Below are 12,845 nucleotides of genomic sequence, written 5' to 3'. Positions count from 1 at the left end.
CCCCCACTGTCTCTCTAAGGGTGTTTTCCTCTCTTGAATATGATTCCAATAAATTTCTATAAGGCGCCATCTAATCCCTCTACCCTAGTTTCAATTTATTTACTCTGAGTATGTAAGTTCCCCCAAATGCTGAGGAGCTACATATCTGACTTTAGTTTCAACCAGTAACTTGTACTATTTTAAGACTTTTTGCAGGATGAAGAGAAGTCAGGAGAAGCAGGTGTTTTAGGACGTCAAGAAATAGCAGTACAGTATTTTTTTAAAGAGTAACTTCTGTCCAAATGCTTCTCATTTTAGTGGTTGTTTACCCATGCTTTGAGAATACATGATCCTTTAAATGGGGCTATAAGAAAAGTCTAGGATCTCAGTCATCTAACTTCACTATTCCTTTTCCTTTTGACCCAATAGATACATTCATAAATTCAGATATTAAGGCCAGTAGGGACCATCATAATCATCTAGTCCAGTGGTTCTCAAACTTTTAAACTGGTGACCCCTTTCACATATAGAGCCTCTGAGTGCGACCCCCTTATAAATTAAAAATACTTAATATATTTAACACCATTATAAATGCTGGAGGCAAGCTGGGGTTGGGGTGGAGGCTGACAGTTTGCAACCCTCCATGTAAGAAACTTGTGACCCCCTGCGGGGGGTCCTGATCCCCAGTTTGAGAATCCCTGATCTAGTCTGACCTCCTGCACCTTGCAGGTCACACCTACCCACTCCTGTAATAGACCCATAAACTCTGGCCGAGTTACTTAAGTCCTCAATTCATGATTTTAAGACTTCAAATTACAGAGAATCCACCATTTACACTAGTTTAAACCTGTAAGTGACCCATGCCCATGATGCAGAGGAAAGAAAAAAAACTTCAGGGTTGCTGCCAATCTGACCCCAAATATGGCCATCAGTTAACCCTGAGCATGTCTGCAAGACTCACCAACCAGAGACCTGGGAAAGAATACTCTGTAGTAACTAATAGCCCTCCCCAGCTAGTGCCCTATCTCTGACCGCTGGGGATTTTTGCCATTAGCTGTTGCTAATGGGCCACATACCATTGTAGGTTTCAGAGTAGCAGCCGTGTTAGTCTGTATCTGCAAAAAGAAAAGGAGTACTTGTGGTACCTTAGCAGTAATCTCATCATACCATCCCCTTCATCATCTTATCAAGCTCAGTCTTGAAGCCAGTTAGGTTTTTTGCCCCCATTTGCACTCCCCTTGAAAGGCTGTTCCAGGACTTCACTCCTCTGATGGTTAGAAACCTTCACCCAATTGTGAGCCTACACTTGTTAATGGCCAGTTTATAGCCATTTGTTCCTGTGAGAACACTGGCACTTACTTGGAAGGGAGAGGCATTATTTAAATTATTTATCCATATGATGTATTTATAGAAAGCAATTATATCTCACTTCAGCCTTCATTTGGTTCAGCTAAACCAGTGGTTCTCAACCTGCATCCCGCGGGACACTTATGGCCCAATCAGCAGAGTTGTGGCCCATGTGAGGTCCTCAGGGCCATGCAGGTAGTATTGGATGCGGCCCACAAATAGGTTGACAACCACTGAGCTGAACAAACCAAGTTCCGTAAGACTCTTCTCATAAGGTAGGTTTTTCCATTTCTCTGATCATCCTAGTAGCCATTCTCTGCACCTATTCCTGTTTGAATTCATCTTTCTTAAACATGGGAGACCACAACTGCATACTATTCCTGATGAGGTCTCACCAATACCTTGTATAACAGTAAAAATATTTCCCTATTCTACTGGAAATGCTTCGCCTGATGCATCCTAGGACTACATTAGCCTTTTACCGTCACATCACATTGGCAGCTCAGTCATCCTATGATCAGCCAGTACACCCAGGTCTTTCTCCTCCTCTGTTCCTTCCAACTGATACGTCCCCAGCTTATAGCAAACACCCTTTTTGTTAGTCCCTAGGTGCATTATACCTTGCACTTCACACTATTAAATTTCATCCCATTTCTACTACTCCAGTTTTCAAGGTCCTCCAGATCTTCTTGCATGATATTCCCATCCAACTCCATATTGGCTATACTTCCCAACTTTATGTCATCCAAATTTTATTAGTGCACTCCTACTTTTTGTGCCAAAGGTCGTGAATGAAAACATTAAATAAGGTTGGTCCCAAGAACAATCCCTGAGGAACTCTACTAGTAACCTCCTTCCAGCCTTACAATTCATCTTTCAGCATGATCCATTGTAGTCTCCTTTAACCAATTCCCGATCCAACCTTTCAATTCTCATATTAATCGCCATCTTCTCCAATTTAACTAATAAGTTCCTATGTGGAACTATATCAAATACCTTACTGAAATCCAGGTAGATCTACCACATTACCTTTGTCTTTAAAAAATAAAAATAAAAAAAATAAAATAAGTTACCTTCTCAAAGAAGATCAGGTTGGTCTGGCGCAATCTACCTTTTGTAAAACCATGTTGTATTTTATCCTAATTACCATTTACCTCTATGTCCTTAACTACTTTTTCTTTCAAAATTTGTTCCAAGACCCTGCATACAATTCAGTTCAAACTAGCGGGCTGGTAGTTTCCTAGATCATTTCCCTCCCTTTCTTAAAAATAGGTATGATATTGTCACTTACTCACAGCAAACCTCTGGCAACACTTCAAGAGTAAGGGTGATACGTCTTGGACTTGAAAGGCAATGAAGCAATGCATGCATGACTAAGGGAAGCAGAACTAATACAACTCTGGTTGGAGGGGTGTCTCTACATTCTTGTTTCAGTCCCACTTCTCCCCTTAAAAGTACCCTGCCTGCATAATGTGCAGATGCAACCTATAACAAACAAAAAAAGGTGGCTCTGCCTTGTCCCCAGGACTTGGAAGATTTCTTGCTCTTGCCACAAAGTCTGTTTGCCTGCCATTAACGTTAGCACTCTGGCAACAAATTAAGTATCTGTGGCTTTTTGGATGAAAACTATACAATTGAGCCAAAAGAGATTAATGCGTAGGAGTTAATTCTCTGCTTTGAATTCCACTATATTACAATTTTCCAGAGACCACAGAATGGATTTCTACCCAGCTGCTCTGTGTGGACTCTGCTGGCTAGCTCTGCTTTTGTATCACCCTGTAATCAAACTAGTAGATGTCCAATAACATGAAAATCCACAAAGTAGATGCTGGGAAGGGTCAAGGAGTTCTCTCTTCTCCCTGATCTAGACTGCTGTAAAGGGAAGGGTAAGAAGAAATGGATCCCTTATTCTGTCCCTCTCTTAGCTTCCTTTTTTTGGGTCCTATTCATAGATCTCCCAAGTAGCTGGGTGAAATGGATCTAACACTTAACTGTTTCACTACTGCTATCTAAGAAGCAGTAGTCAAGCTGCCCAAGGACTTGAAATGTCTCTGCTGCTTCTTAGTAAAGCTACTAGCAACAGAGGCACTGAAGTTGTCTGGAAGACAACATAAAAGTTTACATCGGCTCATGTTTTAAAAAAGTTACCTTGTTTATAACATCCAAGTTTAAAATTTCTATGAAAATTTTATGGCTTAGACGCCGCATACATAGGAGATCCTCTTGTTTGCCACTCATGAGCAAAACAGACAATTCAAAAAACAATGAAAGATAACTGTAAAATCTTACATTTTGCCTCCCAGAGCATCAGATATCACCAGAGAGTTCTGCAGTAGCCTCTCAGCAAGTGATTTTCTCTAAGAGCTCAGGGACAACTCTTATCCTTCACTATTCATTTTAATGCCTCCAAATAAAGAGAAGAGGTTGATAATGTGGCAGGGACTTTAATACTATGCATGATGCTACCATATGATAAAAACAAGAATCTCAAAAAAAATCTTAAATTCAGTTAATTTCAAACATTACAATGTAAGTAAAGACATTTGTTATCCTAGTCTTCCAAGATTAATCCATCAACTGAGACAATTGAGAGCTTAGCCATAAGTCATTCTCCTTCCTTGATTCCAGAGTGAACTGAGATTTGTATAATGCCTAGCACAACAGTGTCCAATCTGTTGAGGTCTGAAAATGCTACCATAACATAAATTTAAATTTTAATGCTAACAAACATACATTCAGGTTAAATATTCGCATATTTTTGTTGAGATGTCTAATCTGATCTATGACCAGTATGGTATAGTAAGGAGGTAAAACTAGGATCTGGCCTGCCAGGACCTGACTTTGGGCAGATTGTGGCCTCAAACTATGTAATTCCATTGCGTTCAGACGAAAGGCAATAAACTTCATTTAAGCCATTTTCAAGTATTTGCCTAAATGCACAAATGCATATAGGTTTCTTCCAAGTCTCCCTAGCAAAAAACAGATTACCAAGCTCCTTGTGAAACAGTGACCTGTATTTAAAAAAATAAGATTGTAAGCTCTTTGGGGCACCTATTTGGTGTGGGGAGGGGAATACGAGAGGACACCTAATACAATGGGCCCTGATCCTTGACAGGGGCCTCTAGGTACCACCACAATACAAAATTACCAACGAACTACAAGGCACCAGTGTATAACACGTGTTCACTGACCATTCAATATAGTGATAGATTGGTCCGGTTTCCCTTATGTAAAATGCAGCCCTATTTTTAAAATCCCCTCAGAATTCCTTCCTTTCAAGGAAACTGAAAGAGGACTTTAGTGCAGAAAACAACAATATTGGGTAACCTCCTTAAAACAATTGTATTAGAAACAAACCAATTCATACACGAATATTAATTTCTTACCTTGTAACCTGGTTTCTCCAAGTCCCTCTATGCCAGTGCAAGCAGTCGATTGAGTTCTCTCACCAGCATATGGAGACAGGAAAAAGCAAAGATTTTGTACATCGACACTCTATGAGGGGCTGACTGGTTAGAGACTTCACCAGCAATATAATGTAATGTTTTCAAAATAATACATAAGAATTAAAAACAGCCCCAACTCCACCAATGCAACAAAAGAACCATAAAATAAATGGATTAGCACAGAATGACTATAAGCCCTGGTCTACACTGCAGCGGGGGTGCTCGACCAAAAATGTGTAGCTGAAGTGGGAGTATCTTAGGTCAACTTACCTGGCCGTGAGGACGGCGGCGAGTTGACCGTTGCCGCTCTCCTATCGACTCCACTTCTGCCTCTCATAAGCTGGAGTTCTGGAGTCGATGGGGAGCGTGTTCGGGGATCCATCACTACCCGCCGATCCGGCGGGTAGTGAAGGCCTGCCCTAAGAAAACTAACAGGTTAAATTGTTCCATCATCCGTTATGCCAGCCCACAGAGTGAGCACCTGAATAGCAATGCCCATCTTCAGTAGAAATACTGGGTACTTTGGGGCACAGGGCAGTAGCCAGCTGCAGCATTCAGGGCTGCCTACAGAGAAAGGTCATGCAAAGAGGTTGTTCTTATGAAGAGACAGGGCAGGGATCCCTTCTCAAGGAGTTTAAAGTTTTTCTACTCTCCCCACCAAGCAAGTGGCCACAAGAAATGCAGTTTTAAGGAAGAGAAATCCAAGACCTGTCCAACAGAGTTCAAAGGCAGCTCTTGAAAGGACTTTTAGCACCAGGATGTGGTAACTATGCAGATGAGATAAGCTCTCCCATTGGTGTAGGATCATCTTCACTAACTGTAGCGTAGTACATGAAGACAATCCCAAAGTGTCTAATTAATTTAAACCTTGCCTTTTTAACATCTTATTCACATACTGAGACCCAGAAGTTCTTCATGTCTAGCTGGCTGTGTGTGTGGAAGCAGAAGCATTTAGGAGAAAAATATTGCAGAGGTAATTCCAGGACACTTCTGTTATACCTTTCTATACCATTAATAGTGAACATGCTCCTCTTCAGCACTTGCTAGAAGCGTTTTTATGTGACTGAACTCATCCCACCTTTGTGCTAAACAGGTACCTCGCAGAACTCCCTGAGAGGTGGTCCTTATGACAAGGGGAGAAGCTCTCCCCTCGACATAGCACTGTCTACGTGGGGAGTATAACTTCACCGCTCACACCCCTGAGCAACACAGTTATACCTATATACGTCTGTAGTATAGACCTGGCCTTAGGAACCTTTAGGAAGCCCACACAGAAAGACGCTCACCTTAACTGAAATACAACCAGAATGTCACCGTAAAACAGTTACAACATTTTGGGGGATTAATTATACTAGAATTTGAGGGAAAGCAGGACAGACATCTACCAGTGAGGTCAGAAATATAAAGGTAATGATATACCTTTTAGCGAGAGACAGACTCAGACCAACAGACTGAGGTACACAGAGGCATTTCAAGGAACTGGGCACAGCCAGCAAGATAAAGTTCAGAAATCTGGGAAAAGTTTGCTACTGAAGAATGGCATAACACTGACACTACCTGCTACCCATTAAGCCTTTACCAACCAAAAAACAAAACTATTAAAAAAAGTTCAAAACATCCACACACAACCAAAGCCAAAAACCCTACCCACCCAGGCAGAGTTTTTAGCCCCCAAAAAAGTAGTATTCCCAGAGAATCCACAAAGTCCACTAGAGACTTCGCTATTGCTATTTACTTTACATGGAAGGCATTCAGTCACCATGAGCATGGGGGCAGTATAAAATGCTAAGATATACAGATGGCTATTGTCCAACTGGGGGAAACCCAGGAGTGACCTGTGATGGATATCCTTATTCACAGATTCCATGGCCAGAAGGGACCATTGCGATCATCTAGTCTGACCTCCTGCATTAACACAGGCCATAGAACTTCCCCGAAAGCAATTCCGAGAGCATCTCAAAACATACAAACCTTGATCGGGGCACTGGAACAATTCATACAGTGGGGGTGCCGAGAGCCATTGAACCAAACTGTATGGAAACCACTTCAAGCCAGGGAGTGCGGCAGCGCCCCTAATTCTAGCCTCTATGATCTTGATTTTAAAATGGCCAGTAATGGAAAATCTACCTCGATCCTTGAAAAGTTGTTCCAATGGTTAATTACTCTCACTGTTAAAAATATACAGCTTATTTCTAGTCTGAATTTGTCTAGCTTCAACTTCTAGCCAATGGACTATGTTAACCTTTCTCTGCTAGACTGAATAGACTGAAGAGCCCATTATTAAGTATCTGTTTCCCATGTAGGTACTTACAGCCCGTAACCAAGTCACCCCTTAGCCTTCTCTTTGTCAAAATAAATATTTTGAGCTCTTTGAGTCTATCACTATAAGGCAGGTTTTCCAATCCTTAAGTCATTCTCCTGGTTCTTCTCTGAACCCTCTCCAATTTTGTAACACTTCTTAAATTGTGGACAACAGAGCCAGACAATATTCCAGCAGCAGCCAAACCAGTGCCAATATAACCTCTCTATTCCTACTCAAGATTCCCCTGTTCATCCACCCACAGATCACATCAACCTTTCTAGCCACATCATCACAATGGCAACTCAGGTTCAGTTGATATCCATTACGACCCTGAAATCTTCTTGAGAGAATCCCCCATCTTGTTCCTAGACATTTACGCTTAGCTACATTAAAATGCATATTATTTGCTTGCACCCAGTTTCCCAAGAGGTCCAGATCGCTCTGAATCAGTGGCCTGTCCTCCTCGCTATTTACCACTCCCCCAGTTTGAGTCATCTGCAAACTTTAAAAAAAAAATAAAATAAAATAAAATTATCACTGATAATCAAAATGCTGTGCACTATCTTCTTTTGCAACTTCCAGATTTGACAGTGAAAACCAGAAGGAGGGGGTAGGTGAACAGGGCTGTGTTCATGGCACACAAACCCCTAAATGGGGAGCCTGAACTGGAGAGAGCCCTCTCTCCCTTCTTCTAATCCAGAACAGGCAAAACCCAGTAGATATTTTGCAGATGAAGTAGTTGCAGACAGAAAGACAACTGAACAGGTTTGGCCAACCTGCTTCATCAGATGAATGACATTACAAGAACTTAACTCTCTATCCCCTCAGATCTCCATCTGCCAGCATGATAACTTACCATCAGCTAGGCTAGGCTACAGGGACACTTGAAAAACACACTTACTACAGTTTCCCACTGTATGTGTGTGTATCTTATAAACAAAAAGATTTATCTTCATAACAACCCATCCTCTTCCTACCTACTGTAAAAATCACAATCGTGTATTTGTGGCATCATATGCAATTGCTATGGAAATGACTGGTGATAGAGTTGATGATTTAATTGTACTGTATGAGCAAAACCAGTTTCTATTTCTAGAATTACCATAATGTCAACGCTCGTGAAAAGGAAAAAAAATATTTGAAAGACAAAGGCCTAGTATTAAAGTTTTGCTGTTGAAAGGTTTTTTGCCAAGAATTTAACTCTGAACTTTCATAAGATTACTGAGTTCATATACCAGAAAATTCTGAAAGGGATAAACCTTCTGTCAAAGAGACTGACTGAATCAGGAAGTCAGCATTCACCCAAGAATCTATTTCAACATTATTTACGTTAACTCAAAGAGTAGAAATGAAGGCAGTTATCTGAATTGCTTAGAAGGCTCTATTGTTCACACTTTCAAAGGATTCTCCCCCCTTCCCCCACATATAGTACAGAATGGGGCATGCGTGAAGCCAGTGGAGGGCAGGGGAAAGGCATGAAGTCTCGTGGAGAAGAAGAGAAACAGAAATATACAGCTTTAGATACGGATGTCTTAATTTTAAAATGTGAAATCCTACCTCCCATTGCAAGTGAGGCGGGATATTTCTGATCTGAAGTTTCCGACTCCTGCAGATGAATTAAAGAAAATAGTTAAAACACAGAAAAAGCATCATTAATAGAAAAAAGTGTACATTTAAGCATGTTTTCTAATAAACTAGGCAGAAGCAGATCCACAGTACACAAAGGCAAAACAATGAAGTGCAAATGGAGGAAGTTCAATCAAAACCAGTGTAAGACCAAGTCCATCAAACTGTTAAAGTAATATTTGTTTTACATGTGGCAGCTGTGATGTTTCATAAAAATATGTAGCTTGAAAGCTGTTTTCATTAAACCTTTTCAAGCAAGACATGGGTATCTAGCTCTTTGTATACAAAAGTATATACAAAATACTAGTTTTCCACCCCTCACTGTTTTTGAGAAAAAAATGTATACCAGGAGGTTTCCGAAAGGAAAATTCAAATATTTACTGCATTCTATAGCCCCTGCAAAAAGAAAAACAAAACCCCTGAATAAATAGGTTTGGTTTGAGATTAAGGGGCTTGCCTAATTGATCACATTTTAACACCTGAATTCCTGACATTCTTTGCCTCCAAAGTAGAAATCATGAAAATAATTCATTAGATTTTTCACATCAAATTTATATTTGCATTCAGTCACTTATCTAGTCAACAACATATTTATTTTGAAGTACTATAGCAAAGCTGACTAGATTCAATGCCAAATCCTTTGTCTCCTCCCTTCCCCCAAGACAAGAGAACAAATAAATGCCAAAGATGCCTCATAGCCCCTGGGATTCTCAAGAATGTGTAGATTAACACAGCTCCAGCTGTACTCAGGTACTGTGTGCATGCATGTGACCAGTTAAGCTATTCTTGTAAGAAATCATGAAAATTGATATTATACCATAAAAATAATCACTTAAAGCCCTTTGGAGGGATATGGGGTACAACTAAGTCTTAGTTGGCTAAGAATAGCTGAAGAAATATTTTTGCCTCAGAATACATAATTGCTTCAAACATATACTACTTTGCTTTCCAATGTTTATAAACAAACTTTAAACTTTTAAAAGTGATCTGTATCAAAAGTTTGTGGTGTTGCAAAAAAGTAACAAACGATTTTTAAAAATAAAACAAACAAACATACAGACAAGTAGTGTCTTAGGACAAAGCAGATAATGCTCACTGCTAGGGATATTCTTGCCTAACAATGGCATGGAAGAAGAAAAGGAGTACTGGTGGTACCTTAGAGACTAACAAATTTATTTGAGCATAAGCTTTCGTGAGCTACAGCTCACTGGCATGGAAGGGATTCTTTTTCTCTATGCAAATTTCTTCTAGAATTGACTCCTTCTCTCACCCTCACTTACTCACCTTTCCAGTTAGTTTTTACATCTTGAAATACTCTGTTCAAAAGGCCTCTTGTGTTAAACCAAACTCCAGTTGTCTCCTTAACATTTTTGGTGTGTGAAGGTTCCCCTCAGAAGGTAATTACCAGGCCCAGTATTCTAGCTGTACTGTGTGAATAGCCCACTTCCATATCATATATTTTTGATGGGCAATTAAACTGACTAAAATAGCAGCTATTTTCTCAAAAAAGTGAACTCTGAAGATGAACCGATACCAACTGCAATATAACTGTAAAAGTATTGTATATACATCTACTTACTTAAATAGGTAACACACACATTTGGTCACCTCATGGTGGAGTTTACAATCAAGAGGACAGAATAAAACTGGTCTCCAGGATAAATAAATAAATATATAAATTAGACCCCCTGAATTTTGAATTTCCGAGATTTATAGAACAAAACCTGCTGCCAAAAGTCTGGAGCTACTTCAGCCTAAGGAGCAATGTGAAAAGTCTGAATATTTGGAGAAATCTTTGCAATCTCGGGCAACTTTATTATTAAAAGGCTTTTCATAATAAGGTTAAAAAGTCTACATTTGTGATACACTGTCCTGCGTTATCAAAATATTCTTACTCATCAACACAACAGTAAAACTGAATTGATGAATGTATATTTTATAGTCAAGTCTGTAATCACAGTTTAAAGTATTAGAACATTTCAAGGCAAAGTACCAGTCATCTAAATGCTGTTTGATGTGCTTAAAAAGTGAGGTATGTTATAGTCTTGCTTATTTGAAGATTCCAATTAAAATTCACTAAAGAGTTCTGAGAGTGTGTCTTGCTATAGAAGGATCAACATGTACTGACACGATATACCACATAACAACAGGTCTAACCAAAAGAGCTCAATCCTTGATACAGAACTAGGCAAGATGCATCCGATGAAGTGAACTGTAGCTCACGAAAGCTTATGCTCAAATAAATTTGTTAGTCTCTAAGGTGCCACAAGTACTCCTTTTCTTTTTGCAAACTAGGCAATAGTTATTCTGAAGGTATATCAGCTGGTGAATTTCATATACACAGTTCCATTCTCCCATTTCATCTAGCACAAAAACCCTGTGTTTCTTCAATTTTACCTCTAAACACAGGACAGACATAATAAATCTAGTTTTATGCCCTTTATTCATGCCTCTTTTACTAGGTCTCAATTTTTTTAATCTACTAAAGACAAAAAAAACTTGATGAAAGTTAACTTGGCCAGTCAGTTTATTTGCACACAGAGATAAGTATTTAGGGTGAAAATTTAAAAAAATAAATAAATAAATAAAAAGCTCATATTCCTAAATGACCAGATCCCCTGTCATTTGTGGAGATGGGGGAAAACTATGGGGGTAGAAAGATTTCTGAAAGCTAGTCTCAAAAAGGTACATCTTTCACATTATGCACTTCCGAATTTATGGCAATAGTGAAACACTTATTAATACTATGTGAAAGTGAAAGGTCACATTTTTTAAATGAACACTTCACATTGTTGCTTGTAAGTTTAAAGTAAGGTCAGTACAATAAGCTGTACCATTCAGCAGCCATGCTCCAAACATAACAGCCCTAATTTCAACTCTGTTGTCCGCCACCAAGGCTTTTATATCATCTAGTATTTCTTATGCAGATCACAAAAATATAAGTATGAAGGTCTGGGGGGTCGGGAATCTGGGGGTGGGGGTCAGGAATCCTTTCACATTACTGTTGTATTGTAGTAGATGCAGTTAACACACACACACACACACACACACACACACAGTTCAGTCCAAACCTAGATTTGTCATGCAACTAATGTGACAGGAGAGACCACAGACGCTTTCTAGAAAAGAGTGCAAAAAATATACCTTTGAAGTAAAAAGGTTTAAGGCTTTTCACCCAAAAGCAATGGGCGGGGGAGGAGGAAAAAGAGAGAGAGAGAGAGAGAGAGAGAGACTGACCATATCATGCCATATAGCAGCCTCACCAGGGATCAGGAATGTACACCAATGATAAATGCATGAAGCTCTCGGCTGCTCAAACTTGGACAGGATTGTACCTTCCACCGCTATTGTACACTTTGGCAACATTGTTTAACAGCTTGTTGTGCCAATAAAATATTACTGAATTACGTTCATCTGATCTGTGTACACACCCCCATGCAGGATCACCACACAACTTTACTTTAATAACTACTGAGAAAGCATCATGAATTAAACCACATGCAAAATCTGTTAATATGGTCCATAGTAAGGAACAAATCCTGGTCATTAATTTCAGTGAGACAGACACCACTATCTAGCTTTCATTAGACCAGGATTTTTCTCCAAGAAAATACATGCTTAGGGTGCTTAAGGTGTGTAATTCTCATTTTAAAAAGATGCCTCAATCCTGGGGGGACGGAAGTCAAAATTTCATTCCAGAGACATTTTTCTATTTCAGTAACCATCAGCTCATGTACATCCCTTTTAAACGATGCTGCTCTCTTTGGCAACGTATCGTATGCTAGGTTTTAATACTATAATGTGATTGTACTCCTGGGTCATGCTCAATCACTTTTATTATATTAATGAATTAATTTATAAAAATTAAGCCAACTGCAGTCACCCAAGATTTAAAGAAACTACTAATTCATTCTTAACTTCATGAAGGTTTTACTTTTTGAATGAAATTTTGGTGATAACCTGATACCTAAGAGTGAGTGGGCATCTTAATAGATCTTTATAATAAATCTAGTCAGTGTGACCAATTTCTCTGGTTCCCTTGAGTTATCCAGTTAGTTACTTATTAAAATCAGACATATGCATCTGATCTTAACAATGTGCTGTTTAGATTCTTTTCAAAAGTTAGATGTATGTAAACTATGGTC

General features: G+C 39.3%; 1 protein-coding gene across 1 annotated transcript in view; it reads right to left on the bottom strand.

Annotated features, from left to right (window-relative positions):
- IGF2BP3 (insulin like growth factor 2 mRNA binding protein 3) overlaps positions 1-12,845 on the bottom strand; it is a 169,736-nt gene that overhangs the window by 131,858 nt on the left and 25,033 nt on the right. Inside the window, 1 exon segment of the mRNA XM_038391083.2 lies at positions 8,632-8,680. Coding sequence (XP_038247011.1) covers positions 8,632-8,680 — 49 coding nt within the window.

This window comes from Dermochelys coriacea, chromosome 2, assembly GCF_009764565.3.
Source record: "Dermochelys coriacea isolate rDerCor1 chromosome 2, rDerCor1.pri.v4, whole genome shotgun sequence".
Lineage (NCBI taxonomy): Eukaryota > Metazoa > Chordata > Testudines > Dermochelyidae > Dermochelys > Dermochelys coriacea.
The sequence above is the reverse complement of the archived record's forward strand: the minus strand, read 5'-3'. Positions and strand labels throughout refer to the sequence as shown.